Genomic DNA, 23,367 nt, shown 5'->3' on the forward strand with positions numbered 1-23,367 from the left:
GACGTTTTTTTGTTTGCTGGGACCGCTCTGTCAGCCCTCGGAGCGTACGACAACGGACGCTGTTAGTGGTAGTGGCCGGAGGGGATGTGTGTGTGTGTGTGTGAGGGGGGACCCGCGCAAGCCCGGTTGGGATCGAAGTCCAGACTAGAAAAGAGGTTTACATTGCACACTGCATCGTTTTTCAGGTGAAAATCAACGTACCTCAGGCCGCCATCATTATTTCACATGCCTGACATTTGAAACGTTAGCTAAATACATAGTTTACAGTTTCACTTTTACCAAACAACTAGTAGCAGTTAACAAAAAGCTAACACAGTTCATGCTATTTATGAGTCACAAAGGAAATATGTTACATGCAGAAAGCTTTCATTTGACTGTTGGTTGAACAAAATAAATTTTAAAAGAAAACTAATTTCTTGTGAAAACCCAGTGACTTTTGCATTAGGTTATGGAAACACTCCTCACTGAAATGGGCATTGCAGATACGCAAGTCCCTCCAGGTTTTTAGGTATGTGAGGCATGTGAATAAATTCCAACCATTTCAGCAGTATACGGGAATTTTTGGTAGGTATTGGAAGGATCCGGTTTCCATCAAAAAACTGCACACACTACCATGTTTGCCGTCAAAACTTCCAACATGCTAATGCCAACTCGCTCTCTGCACTGTCAAGTCCGCTCCACACAGGACGTTTCAGGTTTCTTTGCCCGCATCAGATTTGTGACGTACCAAATCTAGTTTGCCCGGAGTGCGTTTAAATCTCAGGTTTTTTGGGGACGCGCACAGACAGCTCTTCAGTAGAGGAATGTGAAAACACCGCTCTAGTGACAAAACTTTGGACTGATACAAGTCAGGATAGTCAAAGCGAGACATTTTAGGGGACACAAACATAGGAAAAACACATTTTGAGTGGAGGGATACTTTACCACAACCAACCTATTTCATATAGATCTTGGAATTTATACAACATGGCTGAGATGCCCTCCAGTGGCCACAGCACTATGAGTAACACGAAAGCTCTACATCCGTACCTTTCCCACACACGCGCTGTTTGTGTCGTGTGCGTGTGTGGTGCGAGAGAAAGAAAGAGCGAGAGAGAGCGAGACAGCGCGAGAAAGAGGGGAAGAGAGAGAGAGAGACAGAGAGAGCGGGCGCGCTAGAGAGAGAGACGTAGGCGATGGCCATTGTCTCACAAAGTAATGAAAAATGCAGACAATGAAAAAGATGTCCCGTCCGTGCCTAATGGTGACCCACATCTTCACAACATCACATCCCTTCCTATGGTTGCACATTACGTCAGATTTCATAATGACCAGTGAGATCATTCATATGATTTCCCCTCTTTATTGGATCAAATAACCTTGCTAGAATATGATGTGGGACGGCGTAAAACGGACAGAGGACAGAGGCCCTTCCGCCGAATTTTGAAAAGCCTGTTTTATATTTTGAGTCAGTCGCCAGACTCTTAAAGACACCCCCCTTTTCATGTTTAATAGGGGGTGACACTTGCTGAAATGTATTTCTATACTTTACTTCGAATTTATTTTTTTTAACCACACGATCACCCTTAATACAAATAGATATATTTCAAACAAGGCTAGGAATCGTATTTATCCTCGGAAGACATCACAGGATCTACTATTTAGAGAAAATTCGTCTTGACCACCCCTATAAAATGAATGGTACGACCGAGTCCTAGCCGCTAGCTGTTTTTGTACCCGATGCTACAGAGCAGATTTGTCGAGCGGGCCTTTAATCGATACCGCTGCGCTCCGTGACAAGCCGCGAAAAGATGCGTCTTGACGGCATCAAAACAATAAAACCAGGAGCAAGGACGCTGAAAAAACTTTGGCCCGCACCCAAACTTTAACAAGACTGTAATCCTAAATAACTTCCTAGCAGTTTTGAGTGCGCTAGCCTTTTTTATCTCACTATATTATCGCTATCGGACGGTTTTTTTTAGAGCAGTCTGATGAATTCGCCGAAACAGGACGAAGATGGTGTGCCCGTAAAAGACCCAGTTAAATACGGCGAGTTGGTCATTTTGGGGTAAGTTACTTACGGTAATACCACAGCTGCATTAGTTGAAGTAACGTTTTTTTCCCTCATTATTTTTACCAACAGACCGACATCAAAAAGGCTCCATCGGTTCAATAAACGAAAAAGGATGACGTGTGAGTCCACGTTTAATCCAGCGCTCTTACAAAAAGCTCCTTTAACGGTGTAAGAGACTAGTACAGTAGGTTCAAATCCTTTCTTCTTTTTCTTTTTTTTTTTTTGCTAAGTGGAGGACATTGTGATTTTTTTAAGGATACAGGGCAGAGCAGTGTAATCTTACAAAGTAAGTTTGTACTGTAAACGAAAGCCTATTATCTCCATCTATACCACTGGGTAAGACTAATTTCTGCTACCAGTATGTTTTGTTTAAACGGTGTAAAAAACCAAAATCAAACTTGTTTTATTATTTGGTCGTAGTAAGGAAGGCTACTACGGCTGTAGCCTCTTTTTTCTTCTTCAATGGTCGTAAGTGGGTGTAAAATCAGCACTCGATTGCTCAGTCTGTAAATCCCTATGATGTCATACTATGCTGGATGTGTGACTGTAGAAAGTGGGACAGAGGATAAAACGCGTTGACTGAAAAATGTCACATTCCACCTTGCATCGATTTTATCATAAAGGCATTGTCTAATTTATTACTTAGCAATTGCAGCCGGATGACCATTCATGTCAAGCATAGACTAGAAACCTCAGCACCACCCCCTCACACACACACACACACACAGACAGTAGACAGGATGTGCTGATGACAGCCACCAGCTTTCACAGCATTTCCACCCCTTCAGCTTCAGACTATGCAGGGTCTGCAGGGATCACTAGTGCTACAACAGAACGCACGCACACAAGCACACACAAACACACAAACCCAGAGTCGTACAGACCTCCCTTTTGCCCTGCAGAACTTCCTGTGTATGCCAAAGATAAGTGACCTAATGGCCTCTCTCTTTCCCTCTGGTTAAACATGGGATGGCGAGACTGCAGCCTGCATCTGAATACTGATCAGCACTCCTCATCATTCTCCTATGGTTACAATGGATCGGTCTGTTACACCCATTTCGCCATCAAACCATCAAACCATGACAGGAGCTAGTTGTTTGGTGTGGATCTTAAAAATTAAGGCCGCTCAGCAGACGGGTGCATGAAAGGATATGATTGTATCCGAATTTCACACTATCAAGGTACAGAAGTTAAGGGTTTTTTGGCACCTACTCTGCCATCTTGATGCCACCTGCATTAACCGATTTTCAAACAACTTTTGACCCAGCCCTGTGAGAAGAGTGTTAGCTTCTGGGCTTGCGGAGTTGTCACCCCCCTTTTTCAGTGAGCTGTAGATACCAAATTTCATCATGTATAGTTTTATTTCATTGGCTTTCCTATATCAGCATGCCATGATCCATGGTATTAAATTTTTGAGTCTCAGAATTGGGGCTGACTGTCCAATTCAGAAATGTACCATAGATAAACCTTAGAGAGAACACCGGTCAGAATTAGAAAATTCTTCCTACCACTGCCTGTCAGACATCTAATTTTCTTGTACTATTTATGCAAGTTGGGTTTGACTCCACATCTGTCTGCCTTAATGATCACATGCCCTGTGTGGTCGATGTCTGTCTCGGTGCAGTGCATGTGATCTTTACAGTGGCTGCCTGCCATCGCTCATTAACTTAGTTAGCCTAGACACCATGAACATCCAACCCTGCATGGCTCAACTCACTTCTGCCCTGTCAGAGAGCGTCTTTCTCTAACAGTCTTTGTCTGTTTCTCTGTTTTATCACCTTATCTCATGCAAAAACTTCCTCTTGTTCCATTTATATATATTTCTGTCACACTCCTTTATCAAACTGATATTCTCACGTCGTTACTGTCGCATTCCTCTCTCATACACTCTCAGTCCCCTCCCTGTGCTCTGCTGAGTGCCGACTCTCAGAGAGCCAGGCCCCCTCAACGAAAATAAACCCTGTGTTGGGGGGCAGAGAGAGTGAATATTTCATACTGTGTTTTGTGGTGGGCGCAAATGCGTGAAGCATGCCGGGACTGCCCAGGTGAAACGCACCGCGCTCAGCTGCTACTCTGCCGGCCCTTCCCTTCCCCTCCCAGCCTCCTGCTCCCAGTTGTGTCCGATGCCCTTCCTTCCCTTCCCTTCCCCTCATCTCGCCGCCCGTCCCTCTGGTCTTGATACCCTGTCTCTCTTCACATTGTCACTCTGTTTTTATATTCAGTTTAAGTCACTGGTCTGGTCAGTCTCCCTCTGTCAGCCATACGATTTTCACAACCTTAAACTTTTTTTCCGTTTGCCCTTTTCTTCCATGGTGTTCACTCCACATCCTGTACCAAAATCAGAATACCAGTCTGGGAGTGTGGGTTCCTTATAAGTGATACCAAGTGTGGATGTTTTGTGGGTATGAACATAAGAGATGAAATTTGGATACTGTCATATTGTGATACACAATTTTACCATCTAAATTAATGATAGCAAGAATCTATTACTTAAGTTTTCTCACAAAATGTGGTCTGAAATATTTGAGGGAATAGTGTTTGAAAACTAGTATAGGTTTGATATTTTACTTTACGTAACCAATCAGTTCAATGTGATGAACCTAAGCCAAATTCATAAACATGGTATAAGCACATATTTGTGGGATTTATCAATATCGTGCAAAATTTCCAGTGATCATCATGATAATTGAACATTTGGGCAGAACTAACCGACATAAATTAGGAATTTTATCGTTTGGATTAGAACAGGAAAAATGCATGAACAAATAAATAATCCCTAAGGTTGGCCTTTTGAGCAACATCTATCTGACTCTTCCTCACTCTTTTTTAGCCCAGAGTCAGGGGTTGGTGACTAAACACTTAATCATCCTTAGATGCACAGCAATATATAGGTCCTAGTCAAATAAATTCACATCATGTTAACTAACAGCTACGCTGTACACGCATGCAGAGGCCGGCAAGAGGTTTCAGTCTGGACACAACAAGATGAGGAGCTGTTGTGCATTTACTTCACAACGTGCTTAATACATCCAGGAATCCGTGAACCACACATTCTGACAATGCTTGTACCTAATTTGGTTATACAATGAGCTCTATGTGGGATATTTTAGGAACCCCTCAGCTTCAATAAGTAATAGACCATTGAATTTCATCATACATACTAATTTTCTCAGTTCAGTCGGTTTTATTTATAACACAGCTAAAATCTAGCACTGTGCAGTACAACATAAACCCGTTGGGTCTTGGTCTGTACCAAAAATTAACACAGCGAGTTGTCAAGCTGTACAACTGTTGACAACCTAGCCAGACAACCAAAGTGAGCTGCTAGCATTGACACCCAAATGAGAGCCAAATAAAACATTTACACCTATTGTGTGAGAATGGTGTGAATTGATGTATAGATGGTAGAGCAAGGCGATATGGTCAAAATCAAATATCATGGTATTTTTGACTGAATATCTCAATATTGAAATTTTGACAATATTGTAGAGATGACTATTGGTCCTCTCACAAAATATTTACACAACAACATTTTTGATAAACGCTCATTAGTAATGTGGATATGATGTCCAAACTTGTACAGTCAAATAATATAACAGCTAGAACAGTCTGATATGTTCAGAAAATTGCATCTCTTTACTGTAATGCAGCTTTTAAAACCAGGAAAAGACAACACTTCTGTCATATCATGGTATTACGATATCCAAAATCCCAGATGATATCTAGTCTATATCACAGTATCAATATAATATTGATATACTGCCCAGCCGTAATAGATAGATAGACAGACAGACAGATAGATACATAGATAGTACAAAATAAATATGTGGGCAAAAATGATATCTTCTATTGTGGAAGAGATGTGGAACACACTACTAATGACAAGCTCTCTGATGCATAATTGATATTTTGGAAAGCCTTAAAGGACTGACCAAGACTGACTTGATCATACGGTTTCTGCTGACAGATGTCACAGAACCATCGGGTCTCTGTGGCTTCATTTACATTTGACATTGACTGTGAATGGTGTCTAGATTTTGTCTAGATACAACTTAGGTACCCCTGCCTTGACATTAAAATGCATCCATGGTAAGCTCTGGTAATAAATCACATTTCTCCTTCCCACGTAAAAACACAAGTTGCCATGCACAGCACGTCTTCACACAAGTTTTATATCCCTTTTGATCGTGAACACCTTTTTTTTCTAGTTTCCTGTTTGTGCTGCCTGCCATCACCACCGCTATGCTTACATTTTTGTTGTTAATGTGGCCAAATGCATCGCTGTCCATCTTTTGCGGTGGTTCAAGTAATTCAGTCTTCTTTACCTGGGGTGCATTTACACATTAGGTTTAAGCATGTTCGCTCTATTCAAGTACAGTTTCACATCACCCAGGACTTGTATTAGCTTCGTATCTAGTCCATATTTAGGGTGTTTTAGGAGTGGTCGTGGCTAAAACTGCTGAAACTTCAATTGAGACTAGATGATTAAAGTAGGTGCAGTCAATCCTCAGAAAAAGATAAGATTCTTCCAACCAATTGAGGATCTTGTCCCCTGATCCCACTTTACTACCTCAGTAGACAGACCCAGTATGTACAGCCTGTGACGTGGTCCCATCTGAAGGCTTGTTCAGCTGGAGCTGATGTCCTTCACAGGCTATTCTTGCCTACTGGGCATCCTCTGAATAGTTTTTTTAATAAGTGGGACCATGTGTCACCGATTAGCCAAAAGCTTAAATGTACCATACGGCCTGCTGTGTGAGCTCAGTGTGTGATAATGAACTTCCACGCGGCTTCATTTGGAAATTGAGGACGAACTTGGTTTTTTTGGGTCAGACCTGCTGTCAGATGGGATATGCTGGTGAGGTTTAAGTTTAGTTTATTACTTTATTTGGCAGGGACAGTGCATATTAATAACATTTCTGAAAATATGCCAGAGTTAGCCAGAAAGGCTAATTTTAATCTGTAGTCCACCGAGCGGGCAATAGTTAAAAGCACAAACATTAAGAATAGAAGCACTGAAAATACAATCAAAGATAAAAGCAGGGAAAATATGCAGCTATGAACAGAGTCTGTACTGCATAGACACAAGAAAGACAGCTCTTATGACACACAGAAAATTATTCAGAATCATGTTTATCAGCCATGCAGGTTTGCACATACATGGAATCTGACTCCAGTTTTGTGGCTGTCTGTGTACTTAACATAGAATAACAACACTGCAACACAACAATCTTCAGACATATACACAAGGATTGACTATATGCAGGTGAAATAAAAGGTGATATGGTGCAATGGTGCAGAGAATATATCAGCGAGGCTAAAATAATTGTTAGCAGGTTACTTACATACATGCCTGAGGTAGATGGACATGACAGAGCGAACCAGTATATGTACAATGTACAGTAGAGTGTATACAAAATGGTCGGACATATTTGACAATGTTAAGCATTCATTTGAATGACAGCCTGTGGAAAGAAATTGTTTTTATTTCTGGTTGTTGGGTACAGTGCTCTGTAGCGCCTGCCAGAGGGGAGGAGTTGGAACAGATTGTGACCAGGGTGTGATGGGTCTGCAGTGATGTTGCCTGCCTGTTTCCTGAGTCTGGAGGTGTATAAGTCCTGAATGGAGGGCAGGTTGGCACCAATGATTTTCTCTGCAGACTTAACTGTCCGTTGTAGTCTGTTCCTGTCCTGTTTGGTGGCCGAACCAAACCAGACAGTGATGGATGTGCAGAGGACAGACTGGATTATTGCAGTGTAGAATTGAATCCTAATAATGACAAATTCAATACAAAAACACCTCACTGTTCAAGCATTCACAAGTTTGATTGCAGATAAGCCAGGCTGTTAATGTAGCGGAGAAGGAATGTTAGTTTACACGTCTTGATACATGCTCAGTAATCCAGGTAAGGAAATCACAGGAAATTGAATCAGTTCATCTGGACATAACGTTTATTGGGAGAAACGTTCCAGTTAATGGTCATGGCAATTTGCATATGAAACTGGTCATTGTTTTCGGGTCGTTATGCAACTGTATTGTTTATAAGGGTGGGGATACCAGCAGTTAGTTAAGACTGAAGACGTCGCTTAGATGAGTGATGAAATGTTCCTCTCAATAAACTTTGTGTCCAGATGAACTGATTCAACTTTCTGTGGCAGTTGACACAGTTTATGTGTTGCGGTAAGTTTTTCCAGTCCTGAGAGGCTCTGACAGAAGAAGCAGATTGGCCAAAACTACTTTTGGGTTTGAGCATGCGAGCCAGCAAAAACACATGAAAACACTTGAAAACATCCTTTCAGAGGTTTAAATTGAATTGTAAATTGCACGCTCTGGGCTTTGACTAGATTATTTTTGAGCCTGGCACTAACATGGAGATAATTTGCCAGGTCTGCTTGTGCTAATGGAGGGAAACTTTCGTTATTATTAAGAGACTTAATTAGAGTAGTTGCTTAAGGCTATTCTGGTTTGCTGAAGAGGTGTTTCTATGTAAAGAGAGGTTAAACAATGGCGTACACCACTGCAGTGAGTGGGGAGTTTCAAGTACAAACTGAGTGACTGACGTTCAAGTGGTATTTTGTCTGTGGATGAGGTTCGGTAGTTCTACTTGAATCAGGAGTGGCCTGTGGGAAGGAAGTGCTGTGCTAAAGCAATTTAAAAGATGAGATAAGTCTGACATGGCTGCACAGTGAAACAGCTGACGAGATGCACAACTAGAGCCATGCCCTCAGTAGAGTGCAGATCTCTGCCAGGCGTATGTATCTCCCTCTCGCCATACACGTACACACAGACAAAAAAAAACAAAAAAAAACAGTGTTGGGAGTCTGGGTAGTGTAGCAGTCTATTCCGTTGTCTACCAACACGGGGATCGCCGTTTCGAATCCCCGTGTGTTACCTCCGGCTTGGTTCGGCGTCCCTACAGACATAATTGGCCGTGTCTGCAGGTGGGAAGCCGGATGTGGGTATGTGTCCTGGTCGCTGCACTAGCACCCCCTCTGGTCGGTTGGGGCGCCTGTTCAGGGGGGAGGAGGAACTGCGAGGAATGGCATGATCCTCCCACGCGCTACGTCCCCCCGGCGAAACTCCTCACTGTCAGGTGAAAAGAAGCTGCTGGCGACTCCACATGTATTGAAGGAGGCATCTGGTAGTCTGCAGCCCTCCCCAGCTTGGCAGAAGGGGTGGAGCAGCGACCGGGACAGCTCAGAAGAGTGGGGTAATTGGCCAAGTGCAATTGGGGAGAAAAAGGGCGAATAAATAAATAAAAACCAATGTTTTTCCTGCCATTATAAGACTTGCACAGCACCCAAGTCAATTGAATGGGGGGGGGGGGGTTATTATGCAGCGCTCAAGCTAAAAACCACCTAATAAAACGTTTTGCCTATCAGTCTGTGGATGTGCAGCCTCCTAGGCGGACCTTCGCATGAATGTGACCAAGTCTAATATGAAATGACAGAGATCAAGCTATCATAATTTCAATGTCCTTATTAACAGGATTCAGATGTGTTTAACCATCATGGTTTTCATGATATGAAATGAATCAAGGTGAATGGCTGCTGCAATGATTGACTTTTATTCATAAAACAATGGTAAGAAAACATAGCTAAGCCATGGGAAATGTATTATTGTAGCTGCTGAGATGATTTCCAGCTGTGACTGATTAATCCTACTCTGGAAATTGTATTTTTATAGCAGTTTTGACACGAGACTATGGCACTTCCATGTGGCGGCAAGGTGAATTATTTTTGGTTCGTCCAGTGTTCCTCCAGTTCTCCTGTGCTGAGATCAACAGTGAATGATTTGCTGATTTGCAAAATATGATCAACTTCTGGGTTTCAAGACTCATACCCGAATACATAATGGTTTGGTTTTGACACTCACTGCCCGATCTGACTCAACTGTAGATGTGAGTCGCGCTTGCACACGGTTGACTCAGAGCAGGCAGCGATGGAAAGCAGCATTGGTCAAGAAAGCTAGAGAGTGAATGAGGAGAGGGAGCGGCTTTAGTGAGAACAAACATTTTCCGAAGGTTTTTAATCACTGCAACAACAGGTTCTTCATCATACAGTCATAACTGCACAAAAAATGTTAGGCTGATGGGTGTAGTGGTTTGCGAGATTAGCCGCAGAGACACACACACACCTTTATTTGTTTGCCTTTTGATTGCAAGCATTTGCACAAAACAAGTTTCTGATAGCTTTTTCTTGTCCCTGATGTTGTTGGCATTTTTGCCATTTTTTCTCTCAGTAAACTTAGTCTCTCTTATGTCTTTTGTTTTGATAAGTGCCTGAGGCCAGGCCGTGGAAAATGTCTTCATTATGTTGTAATCTATTCTGTTCTCTTTCCACCTCTGTCTGATTTGGCCTTTGTGATGACCTTTTTCTCCATGACTTCTTTTCTTGTTTGTTTGTCCCTCTTTAGGTACAATGGCTCTCTCCCCAGCGGAGACCGGGGACGCAGAAAGAGCCGCTTTGCTCTTTACCGAAGAGCCAAGGCCAATGGTGTCAAACCCAGCACTGTTCACATCCTCAATACACCACAGGACAGCAAGGTCTGTATGTGTGTGTCTGTGCGAATGTGTGTAGTTGCGCATATGTACTTTTATCGGCGTACAACATTGGTTTCCTTCCTGTTACTGTTCCCTTCTGTGAAATGGTTAGAGGAAGGATGACAATGTGTGATGTGTGTGTGTGTGTGTGTGTGTGCTTGCCTGCCTCTGTGTTTTGTTCATATTTTCCATGGATACAGTGCAAAGAAATTCATTAAAGATACCTGTGACATCTCACATAAAAATTACATTTTGGTGAGCATTAAAATATGGCAATGTGATACTATAGTTTGCATCATAAAACTTTAAAAATTGTGATTATAACCATTCTTTCAATGACCTTTGAGATTTAACTTGTTTCCATCTAAGATATCAGTGCAACTCAAAGACTGTCTAGTCTGTCTTTTCTCTCCTTTTATTCATCCATGGCAAAAAGTGTGAACAAAAGGTCATTCCACTGGGTATGGATGCAGCCCCTGACTTTGCGCCATCCTGTTGTTGTTGCAGGCTGTCAACAGCAGGGGGCAGCACAGCATCTCCTTTACCCTGTCCCGTAACCAGACTGTGGTGGTGGAGTACTGCCATGACAACAACACAGACATGTTCCAGGTACTGTGTGAAACCAATAAAAAAGAGTCACTTTCTCACCTCCTCTTTGCACATGATGTCAGAATTTTAACCTAAAATCCACGGGGATCTCCGGTTCGAATCCTCGTGTTACCTCCAGCTTGGTCGGGTGTCCCTACAGACACAATCTGCCATGTCTGCGGGTGGGAAGCCGGATGTGGGTATGTAGTCCTTGTTGCTGCACTAGCACCTCCTCTGGTCGGTCGGGGCGCCTGTTTGGGGGGGGGGAGAGAACTGGGAGGAATAGCGTGATCCTCCCACGTGCTACGTCCCCCGGGTGAAACGCCTCACTGTCAAGTGAAAAGAAGCGGCTGGCGACTCCACATGTATCAGAGGAGGCATGTGGTAGTCTGCAGCCCTCCCTGGCTCGGCAGAGGGGGTGGAGCAGAGATTGGGACAGCTTGGAAGAGTGGGGTAATTGGTCAGATAGAATTGGAGAGGAAAAGGGGGGGGGGCGGATCCAAAAAAATAAAATCCAACTGGAGTCTACATTTGTTATACCTACAATGTTGTACAGTTTTCATATGAGTATTTGTGAATACAGACAAGTTCCTCATTAAGCCAGAAGGATGTGCTATTCTAATAATGGCAGCAAATTACATTCAAGAATGGCCTAGATTCAAACTGTAAGCAATGATATGAATAAACCTTGAGCAAAAGTTGAAGATCTGTCTCATGATACATTTACCATCTTGGCTTTCCAGAAATATAAATTTCAGAGAGAGCCGCTCATCTTTAAAAATGTTAAAGAGTCAAAGGGTTGATTTTGCCTCTATAGTCCGCTTGATCTCTGCTGGCAGAGGTCTTTTTATCAGGCATGGGACTCGGCAGAGGATAGTTTGGAGAAGGTCAGGAGAGAGAAAGTGACAGCAAAAGTTTGTGAGAGACGGAGTCATTTAGGAAACCAAAGCTCCACTGACCGAAGCCTATAAGTGAACTCAAATGAAAAACAAAGGGGTTGTATTTCTAAACATACTTGTCTCTGCTGTTCTGAATATAGAACTTTTAACATGCCAGTGAAAATTATTGTTTTAACCTAATTTCATTCTCACCAGCCTACATTATCTGTATCCAAAATCCTGTTATAAGGTTTCTGCAGTTTCATCAGGTTAGTTTGACTCTTGGTCTGTGACAATGACAGTCTCTGTGATGAAAGCTAGAAGAGGGTGAAACAGAGGCTAAGACAAATCAGAGCAGGAACCCGAACTGCACGCTACATTACCTGTACGCACACACACACACACACACGCATGTGATTACTCACAGTATACAGTCGATCACGTGACACTGGCTCTCCCACAGCGGGGTAAATGAATATTCATGAATAATAAGTTGGAGGGGTACCAGCTCAGAGGTGGGACCCAGATGCATTCAAAGCAGCAAGAACACTCCAGAAGTAAAATAAAAAACTGGATCCTTTAGGATTTACAATTGTAAATTGTATCTTTCTATTACCAATTTGTTAATGATATTTGAGATTATACTTTTCTTTTGTACAACAATTTCATCTTATAAAGCCCTTAATTGTTAAGATTTTGTGGATAATAGACCTCAAACATGGAGGTGCCTCAGATGTGTTCATGATCCATGTTGTAATTTCTTTCTTTTTTTTTACTCGTTATCAGTATTTGTGAAACATAGAAAACAGACAAAAAAAGACCAACCTGCATGTTGTCCTGGAGGAGTGATAGGGCAGTTACTTTGGGCCAAATCACTCAGAGCAGTGAAAGCTTCACTTAAGCGGTAGACAAAACAAGTTTAAACAAATACAAAACCAATGCAAAACACATTTCTGGAAAATTCTAAGCAGGTAAGATCAGTTTCACAACACATAAATCAATCACATAAAGCAACACAAGGTTTCTTTTTTAGATAGTTTTTGTATATATCCTGAATGACCAGCCATCTCTTTCTTTGCAGAAATGAACATTCTGTGTTATCTTGTACAGATTGGGCGCTCCACAGAAAGTCCAATTGATTTTGTGGTGACGGACACCTCCGGAGGGGGGAAGGAGGGAGAGGACCCCTCTGTTGCCCCCAGCACCATCTCACGCTTTGCCTGCAGAATCGTATGTGAACGCAACCCACCCTACACTGCTCGCATCTACGCTGCTGGCTTTGACTCTTCCAAAAACATTTTCCTCGGGGTAAGAGGACTGACGTATCACACTGACAAAGATCAGTTCACCAGCTAAATCAGAGAGAGGGGGGGATCATTTCAACTCACAAGGGAGGGCTTGTTTCAGCGGGTGTAGTGTACAGAACTGTAACTGATTGGAGTAAAGTAATGTCTTCAGCTCTCATTATAGTGCTAAATTCATAGAACAACGTCGTATCAGCACCATGCAAATTTTGGCTGTTTGAATTATGTAAACAGCAACACAAAGCTTCAGCATCTTCAGTGCTAAAATTAAAAAGACCAATTCTTTTTATAGGTTTAGTGGAATTTATTCTGAGAGAATCAGCTGAGAAATCCTTGATTCGGTTCACAAAAGTAGACGGTAAACTGAATTCTGCATGAAATAAAACTATACTGCGCCAAATGTACAAAAGTTGTTGAAAAGTAACTATAAAAAGATCGTTTCAGAAATGACATCAGGTCTGAAAGCTTCTGATATAGTATCAGTATCAAAATATTTCCAACAATACTCTGTCCTTCTCATACTCATAAACAAAAACAAATCAGAGATTAAAAAAAACAACATATTCCCTTAAACCCCACCAATAATATCTGTGTATCTACAGGAGAAGGCCACCAAATGGAAGAACCCAGATGGGCACATGGATGGCCTGACCACCAACGGGGTCTTAGTGATGCATCCAGAGGGGTTCCCAGAGGATTCCAAGCAGGGCCTGTGGAGGGAGATCTCTGTCTGTGGAGATGTCTACGCCCTCCGAGAGACACGCTCCGGACCGAACCGTGGAAAACTGGTTAGTCACGTGGGTTTCTAGTGCGAGTTTAAGTGTGTACATGTCTGGTCACCTAAGTTCTCAGAGCATGAGTGTGTCTTGCGCTGTTAACACCAGCCTTACTATGTCACTTCTTTGTGCGTGCATCACGACTGGTAACGGTTCAGTTTTCGCTGTGTGCTTGTGTCTGTACGTGCTTGACTTACATATGTCACTCGCCCCTGCAGGCTGAGGGGGAGAGCAGCGCCCTTCGTGATGGCTCCTTGGTGGACCTGTGTGGAGCCACCCTGCTGTGGCGAACTGGAGAGGGGCTGCTCCGTGCTCCCACCCTGCGCCACCTGGAAGCACTACGCCAGGAGCTGAATGCTGCACGGCCCCAGTGCCCCGTAGGCCTCAGTACGCTGGCTTTCCCCAGCTTGCCCCGAAGCCACAGGTAAGCAGACACAACACTGGCTGGTCTCTTCACTCCTCATGGTCTGTTTCAGTTTGATGATTCATTTCTTTTCAAGCTGTTATTTGATGTGAAATATAAATTTACCTCTGAGGAGGCAAACTCTTTTGCTGTTGGTGTTTTGCACTTTGGTGCTGAGGATGTCCTGCATTTTAATGGATCAGTATCGGTTTTATTTAGCCCAATAATATTCCAGTCCTATTTTATTATACCCCTTTTTAAAGTGTCTACACCAGCTGTGTCGTAAACGCCCTATTGTGCTCCATCTAGATGTTGTAAATGGACATTATCCACAACTTGTAGCAGTGAGGCAGTATGTGTTTTAAAAAGTCAACAACAACAAGCGGCTAAAATGTCGGCATTGTGGAACTTCTTTAAAATGGAAGATGAATGCAGCCCATCAGCAGCTTATAGTGTCTGCAATGCCAGTGTTTGGTGAGGCAGTAGTAACCACGCTACGTTCAGCATGACTAATATGATAAGGCACTTAAAAAGAAATCATTTCAGGGATGATGACAAATTCATGTTATTCTTTGTAGTGTCCTTTCTATCTGGTCAGTGTTTTTATATTATATAGCTATTGTGTTCAGTTATATTATAGCTTGCTTACTTGTTATTTTGTTAAAAAAAATTAATAAAACCATTGATGAACAGCTGTGATGCTATTTTGCTCTTTATGGAGAGCTATTAAATTGTCAAGTATATCATTCCAAAAGAATTGGTTTTGAACTTTAATGTTCTTAAAGTATAAATATCAGATCAGGAAATTGGTATCCGATAGATATGCAGTATTAAATCAGATCAGGCAAAAAAAAAAAAAACTTGATTGGGACATCCCTAGCATCAACAGAAGCACTTTGAATGGATCTGAATTAAAGGTAATGCTGACAGGTCAGTACTCATTCAGGCATACCTGAAAAAACTGACATTTTGCTGATGTGTTATTCAAGCCTGGAAGAACGCCAGCCCTGGGTCTATCTCTCCTGTGGCCATGTTCACGGACGCCACGACTGGGGCCAGCGGTCCGAGGGAGAGGAGGAGCAAAGGGACGGTGAGGGCTCTGTGACCCGCCGAGAGTGCCCCCTGTGCAGGAGCCTGGGTCCTTACGTACCCCTGTGGCTGGGCTGTGAGCCCGCCGTGTACGTGGATGCCGAAGCCCCGACCCACGCATTTGTGCCGTGCGGCCATGTCTGCTCGGAGAGGACAGCCAAGTACTGGGCTGAGACCCCGCTGCCCCACGGGACCCACGCCTTCAGACCCGTCTGCCCCTTCTGCTCCATTGCTCTGAGCTCCCCCGGCTGGACGAGGCTCATCTTCCAGGGCCCCGTCGACTAACCTCCCCACTGCCGACAGCATCGTAATAACCACTAACAAAATATAATAATTTAACAGCAGAGTGATGGCCGAGCCCTATATATACAGGTTGCAGAAGTTAAACAATATCCAATATAGAACGGTCTTTGATAGAGAGGATCTGACACCACTTTTCACATGTTAGAGAAGCGTGCTTGTTCCTCACTCAGTCTAAACATTGCCCAACATTGTGCTGCTGAATTCAGGCTGAAGACTCCCTCTCCTTGTTTCTTCCTCATTATTGTTCATCTGCGTAGGATCTAAATAGGTTGATAAAATATGATTTAAGAGATATCAGTAATGAGGTGGATACACGGTGGGGAGCATACCTGTTCTCCTACAGATTTTCAAGTAGATAAGGCCTAGTTTATAAACTTAGGGCGAAATGCACCTCATAACCCTCAAAAAGCAATAATAGCACTTCCATGCAATATCTTCCTCAGATAAGCTAGCTGTTGTGCTATGTTTAGCCAAGTGATGGACCACAGATCACTTCAGATGAGTCCGGTCGAGGTTAACGGCTGGGAAAGGCTCAGCCAGAGGTGTGTTCAACCCAATTTTCTTTCAGCTGGGGTCTTGGACCATGGATCTGTGTGTACGTTAAAGTAAATTAAGCTGCAACCCTACAATTTCAAGATGAGAAACTGAGCAACTTTCTAAATACATTTGAATACTTCTCTGAGATGCATTTTAAGGTTGTCAGACGGGGATGCGAACAGGTGCCAGTGCACGACATGCTAGCTAGCCTCGTCAAATGATGGCAGACGCTACGAGATATATTGCCACTGCGTTAATTTGAACACACTTCTGGTTTGTGACTGAATTATGATACACAGGGTCTATGTTGGGAGTGTGGCTGGTGGTCAAAGGGTATGATGACCTTACATAACCTCAAAAGACAACTTGTTTTGTTTCAAAGAAAACTATTTTGTTAGGAAATGGGGAGGGATTTATTTTGGGGAAATGGGGAGGGATTCTTTTAGATGTTTGGTGTTTAAAAAAAAAACTATTTTTCTATTTGACAGTTGTTTTAGTTAACTGTTTTTTCTCAGTGTAAGCAAGTTCTGTGTGTTTCAGAATATTATCGTGTGGTAGATCTAGGAGAGCTTTTGAGTGAGAAATTATTGCCAACACTGTGTCACACACACTCAACACAACCATAAACATTGCCCTGACAATGAATGTAGCCAAATACTCGGGCTATGTTTAGCCTTCCCAGGTGCTCATATTGAATTGTCTATATTGTGATACTATTTTTGTAACTGAATATTATGGTGTAGCTTGATTATGGTTAGCTTGAGAAGTCAAGATTGTTGTCAGTAATAGCCTCAAGAGTGGAAGACGTACAATTAATATTACACCCCCACATGAAATTAAGTCTAGCTTGCATGTGCTGAACGTAACACGTATGTACACTACACATTCTCTATACCCATACGCATACAGACACGTTCTCTCACGATTTTGCACGGTGGATTGTCAAACTGTAATTTCAACGCTAAGAGCGTTATTCCCCCGGTGAGACGAGATAGGCCGAGATGTCTTCCATGTCCTCAGCCACCACAATCACAGCGATTCGGCTTTTGGAAGACTGGTCCGGGGGGAAAAAAAAGCCCCACTCTTTATACTTGACAGATGTGTGACATTTATGAATGAGAAACCAGGAATTACCGCTTTTGACGACTATGCTAATACTTTCCACTTAACCTCATCACTGCAGAAATTTGACCATATAAACAACTGTTTTCTTTTTGTATTTAGACTAAAGAAACAGGAATATTTCATCCCTACAAGACCATCACTGGCAAAATATGTTTACAATGGAAAAAATAAGTCACATTTAGAATCTGAATACAAGATTAAAACACTTGGTTATGGCTAAACAATGCAGTGTTGTCAGTTACTGTAGCTCAGGATTAGTACGTTACTCAGAAATTTGAGGTGGACAGCTGGCCAGCCATGCAACAAGGCTGGCAAACATACATCACCGAGAGATCATGTCAGCGGTTTATTTGAGCATGGTGCAGAATTTCAACTCTTTGAAAGAGGCGTAAAGATCTGAAAAGGTGTCCTTGTTAATTGCATAACTACAGGGGACACACAGCAGATCAGAGAGGTCAGTCCTATACTTAACATACGGGTAGTAATAAAAGGGTTGTTGTCGGGGGGGTGTAGTGAACCCAGACAGGTTCACCAACCGGGATATGAACACATCCACATAAGCTGCCCTTTACTAAACACGCCAAAACCACTGGAGTCTGCCCCAGTAAATCCTGCTTTTGAAGACATGATATATAACTATTGTCATTGGCATGTGGATGGAGAAATGGTTGCAGCACCTTTTGGGCTAATTTGTTTTGGGGATTTTTTGGCATGAAATGTCTCATTTTAATGTGAATCTGATTTCCTTTGCTATCCTTGTACTTGAGGCTTGGTTTAAACCAGCCATGGGTTTGAAATCACCCATGTGTAAGAATGAAATAGTCCTTTTTTCCCCTTTCCGTTCATGGCAGATGTGCACCAATACCCCTTTTCATCGCTAATGTCGGGTACATCAGTCTAACCAGCAGCTGAGTTGAAGTGCAAGTCTTTTAATGCATAATGTAGAAATGAACTATTAACACAGATAGCTGGATTTTTTAAATTTTAAATATTGATCATGTTTGGAAAGAGATCTATCATCACTTTGTACAAGGAAATTGTAGAAAATCGTTTCACTTGGTGTATTTTTTCTTTAGAAATGCCTTTTTTCCATTTAATTTTTATGTTTAAATTCTTTTGTTATCAATAACCTAGTTTAGTCTCATCAATTGAAAATCTTACAGGCAACCACCATGGGTATTGGTGCACCTTAAGTTCCTTGCTTTTCTATATACTTTACTGCCCTTCAGCCCCGATGCATAGCTTTTAATTTCTTTTAATTCACATTTTTTATTTGCTAACCCTATAATACCATTGAAGTTCTCACAGTTGTAACACATTCCTTGATAAACTACACTACATGTACAGCTGTTTAGTATTACTTTTATATCATACCTTTCTGTAATGCTCTGGTGCACAGACAATCGCTATACACATGTCAATAAACCTGCTATAAACACAACTGTGTACTTAATCGTAATATGGAGCCATTTGTTGATGTATAATTAGCTCGAAATGTAAGATCTTTAAAATTGTATTAGACAGATACTAAGTATATAAAATAGGGAAATGTATATTATTTTAGAGACTAATTTGAGAGTTAACTGGTTATGATAGACGTATAGTCTTATATAAATAATGATTTTTTTGTAAACTGTGTGGCCGCCAGAGGGCGCACTTCACCAGTTCTGGCGCTGAGACCAGCACACCCATAAGCGGACTGGGTTGCGTTGAGTTGCGTCAGTTCTCCCAACTCCATCTGACATTATAACGACCGGCTCTGGCGGCCGCGTATATTAGCACGCGCGCCTGATAAGAAGCTGCGCATGTCTGTGAAACTATGGAGCCCGTGTGAACCGAGGCGGCTCGTTTGCGACGCGTTCAACACGTCTCCCGAAATACTGAAGACCTGCGAAGAGAGGTGTTACTCAGAAGTTAGTTCAGAAATGATTTCACTCTCAAACCAAGAGTACCAAGAGGAAGAGGACGGGGTTGTGCCCCCCCCCTTCTTTCAAAGATTACGAAGCCTATTTCATGGGTATCTTCGTGAGACACAGCATTTAATCTCTTCCGGAACGAGAGAGGGAGGGAGGGAGGCGATGGAAACCCAGTCTCTGCAGGTCCACAGACAAGACAGACGCAATGTATGGATAAGGTGTAACTGTAATGAATTTTAAGGGATATATTCATTAATATAGATACAAACTGACGACATGAACATAATGCCCTATGTTGAAAAGAGGGCATACATTTCTAAAAGTTGTATTTATAAATATATAATCACCTAATTTATCTATTTTATATCAAAGCTTTCTATACAAGTGAAAACTTGGTTGAACTTAATTATAATTACGTATGCATGTGTGTATGTATACAAATATGCAATTAATCAAATAGAGACTTTTGCAATTGAATTATATTGCAACCATCCATCTTTCAGTTCAATGTATTCATGGGACTCGCCTTTAATAACGACAGTTTCCCTGTCCATACACCATTGAAACATGGAGGAGAATCCTGACAAAATCTGAATTCCCATCATGCACAGTGATGAGTGTTTTTATGATTTGCATGTGTCTTATTCAGGACTACTGGATAGCATAAACCGCTGGTGCTTTGATGCAAGGACATCTCTCACTAATGCAGTTACTTGGACGCTGAACCTTACCACATTGGTTATTTGTGGACACTGCACATTGTTATTTGCTGCACAAGGTTGACTTTTTTTCTTCTTTATTACAACTAGAATGACTACTATTAACATTTTTATCCATTCATTAATTCATTGTCCAGCCATACTTAATTCAATTCAACACAACTTTCATAACTATGGTTGATCTAGACTGCCCAATTTGCCTTACATATAATTAGACAATGGACAGTGGCAGCAAACTCTAGTACTCAGAGGAAACCCATGCACACACAAAGGAGAACATCCATCCATTATCCAAGCCGCTTATCCCAATTGGGGTCACGGGATGCTGGAGCCTATCCCAGCAATCATTGGGCAGCAGGCGGGTAGACACCCTGGACAGGCCGCCAGTCCATAACAGGGCTGACACATTCACACCTAGGGACAATTTAGTACGGCCAATTCACCTGACCTACATGCTTTTGGACTGTGGGAGGAAACCGGAGCACCCAGAGGAAACCTACGCAGACATGGGGAGAACATACAAACTCCACACAGAGGACGACCTGGGATAATCCCCAAGGTTGGACAACCCCGGGGTTCGAACCCAGGACCTTCTTGCTGTGAGGCAACTGTGCTAACCACTGCACCATCATGCCGCCCATTCATCCCGTTTACTCGGTCACGTTCATATCGTTTACGGCACGAGTAACTATGACTCTCTTAAGGTAGCCAAATGCCTCGCCATCTAATTAGTGACAAAGGAGAACATGCAGACTCCAAATGACCTCAGGATCCTTTTGCAGTGAGGTAACAGTGCTAATAAATTATTATTATTATTATTAGTAGTAGTAGTAGTAGTAGTAGTGGTTGTAGTAGTAGTAGTGATAGTGCATAGTTTTGAAGTGTAGCTATATGTTGTTAACCACACACACACACACACACACACACACACACACACACACACACACACACACACACACACACATACTTAGAGAAAAAGGCAATCGCGCTGACTTCACAGCAAGTGAAATCACAGCAGTTCAAAATCATTCTCTTCAAATCTCATTTAGTTATTTTCTGGAATAAAGTTAAGTTGAAAGGCTGCCCGACCAACCAACCAACCAACCAACACACACACACACACACACACACACACACACACACACACACACACACACACACACACACACACACACACACAAACACACACACACACACACACACACAGCACTTGAGGCACTTGTATCAAATGGTGTTTCACAGTACATCTACACGCCAGATGAGGGCAATCTTCTGTCACCACTTGAGGCTACTTTAACCAGTCCGCAGTCATGTGATCATCCCTGTGTTGGTGTATTGTCACAGAAAACCGACGCCCTACATCAATGACACAATAACCACCGTGTGTGGCGGCTTTTGGCTACTGACCAATTTGCCGTGAGTTGATCAGGCCAAAGTATTCATCTAGCAGTAGAAGCTCAAAATTAAAATGGGATGAGGGAGTGACTATAGAATATAGATTAAAGGGGGTCGAGGGGTGGGGGTAAGTATGTAAACTGGGCATGTTAATAGAAAAGATGGATGAAGTGCCAAGTATTCTTTGCTTTATAGAAATCATTCTTGGTGTGTGTGTGTGTGTGTGTGTGTGTGTCAGGGGACACCAAGGATAGATGATGGAGGCAGGGCTCAGTAAAACAGCTGAATTCTCACTGGAGGGATTTGTAGTTTTTGATCCCAGCTAATTAATGTGAAACCCTCCTTGGGAGTAATGGGTATCTGTGACGGAGAAGTTTGAAGGGGACTCGCCTGTCCCTGTGTGTCCCTGTGTGTGCCTGTGTGTCCCTGTGTGTGTGCGTATGTGTGTGCGTGATGCACGCATGTGCATGGTGATCAGTGGCTTTCAAATCCTCCTCTGGTCTTGGTAACTCTCTGTGGACTGACTGTCGTCGTGGCGGGAGCCATCCTCACCATTGTTCCATCAATCCCCCCATTAACTCCAAACACTGGGAAACTTTAATTAAGCTGGGGCCAGAGACGATTAATGAACTTTAAGACTTTGCTTCTATTTTTTTCCCTCTCTCTCTCTCTCGTACACTTATTTCACCAAGTGAGGGAGACACAGAATGCGCTCATTTAGCCACACAATTTTACAAATCCAATTAAAGCCAATGTTAAGGCGTCACAAGCTGCTGTCCTACGTTCTTGTCTTAGAAGACGATCCTCTTTTGTGGCTCGGCTAACAGCGAGCGCTGGTATACGTAAGCCGAAAAGAATGTATTAAATGGGGGTTAAGAGTTTTAATAAGTTTGATTATTTTATGCAGTTTATTATGCTGTGTTATCCTGTTAACGGGGGGCGATGTTGTGGCGGGAGATTGGTAATCCGGAGTGTCTTGTGTCTCGCTGAGTGGTCTCCACCACCATAGTAGTCATGACACATCGCTGTTTTGAAAACCAAGACTGCACTGGCAATGTTAGACTGACGGTTGATCTAGACTGACTCTGTAGGACATTATCAGCCTACAGTGTGCATCCATCACATCTGACCGCTGTACCCGTCTCACCTAGCCAGGCAGTATAGGTAGTGTCTGCCGCCCCTCTGAGTTTGCTATTTTTTTGCATATTTCCCCTACCCCCACTATTTTAGACCACCCCACTCTGTATTATGGGAGGCCAAATAGGGTGAAAATGTTTAAATACGTGCACATACACAATGAAAACGTGCACACCCGAAAATGTAGGTGCACGGGGTGTAAAACTTTTCAGTGTGAATGTGCTTGTTTTCAGTGCACGTTTTCAATGTGTATGTGCACGTTTTCAGCATGTTTGTGCATGTTTTCGGTGTGTGTCTGCATGTTTTCAGTGTGTGTCTGCATGTTTTCAGTGTGTATGTGTGCACATTTTCAGTGTATATGTGCACGTATTTCAGTGTTTTCACCCTATTCTTTATACCCCCAATTTCCATACCTATCATATTCACTAGTCCGGGGTTTTCCCTGTAATGGCCTACAACTTTCATTCGCGATGATGGACAGGAGTAATGCACCGATACACATCCATGTTTAGGTTCTTGTGCAGGCTGTTTTTGAGTTTTGCACAACCGCCACAATGGTGACAGTTGTATAAGAGCTATTCCTTTTTCGAGAAGCTTAATGA

The 23,367-nt window shown here is 42.6% G+C and overlaps 1 protein-coding gene across 1 annotated transcript; it reads left to right on the top strand.

Moving 5' to 3' along the window:
• Positions 1-1,748: 1,748 nt before the first annotated feature.
• Positions 1,749-19,032, top strand: LOC130124875 (E3 ubiquitin-protein ligase pellino homolog 2). The gene is made up of 7 exons (XM_056294222.1): positions 1,749-2,047; positions 10,469-10,598; positions 11,103-11,204; positions 13,172-13,369; positions 13,968-14,153; positions 14,360-14,565; positions 15,534-19,032. Exons 1-7 carry the CDS (start codon positions 1,971-1,973, stop codon positions 15,916-15,918), a joined length of 1,284 nt encoding a protein of 427 aa, XP_056150197.1. The 5' UTR covers positions 1,749-1,970; the 3' UTR covers positions 15,919-19,032.
• Positions 19,033-23,367: the final 4,335 nt, after the last annotated feature.

This window comes from Lampris incognitus, chromosome 15, assembly GCF_029633865.1.
Source record: "Lampris incognitus isolate fLamInc1 chromosome 15, fLamInc1.hap2, whole genome shotgun sequence".
In the NCBI taxonomy this organism is placed as follows: domain Eukaryota; kingdom Metazoa; phylum Chordata; class Actinopteri; order Lampriformes; family Lampridae; genus Lampris; species Lampris incognitus.

What these genes read in the sequence shown, in the direction of transcription:
- LOC130124875 (XM_056294222.1), top strand. Translation starts at nt 1,971, where the DNA reads ATGAATTCGCCGAAACAGGACGAAGATGGTGTGCCCGTAAAAGACCCA. An exon ending in ACAACACAGACATGTTCCAG is followed by an intron (nt 11,205 to 13,171) that starts GTACTGTGTGAA and finishes TATCTTGTACAG; the next exon opens with ATTGGGCGCTCCACAGAAAG. An exon ending in GACCGAACCGTGGAAAACTG is followed by an intron (nt 14,154 to 14,359) that starts GTTAGTCACGTG and finishes TCGCCCCTGCAG; the next exon opens with GCTGAGGGGGAGAGCAGCGC.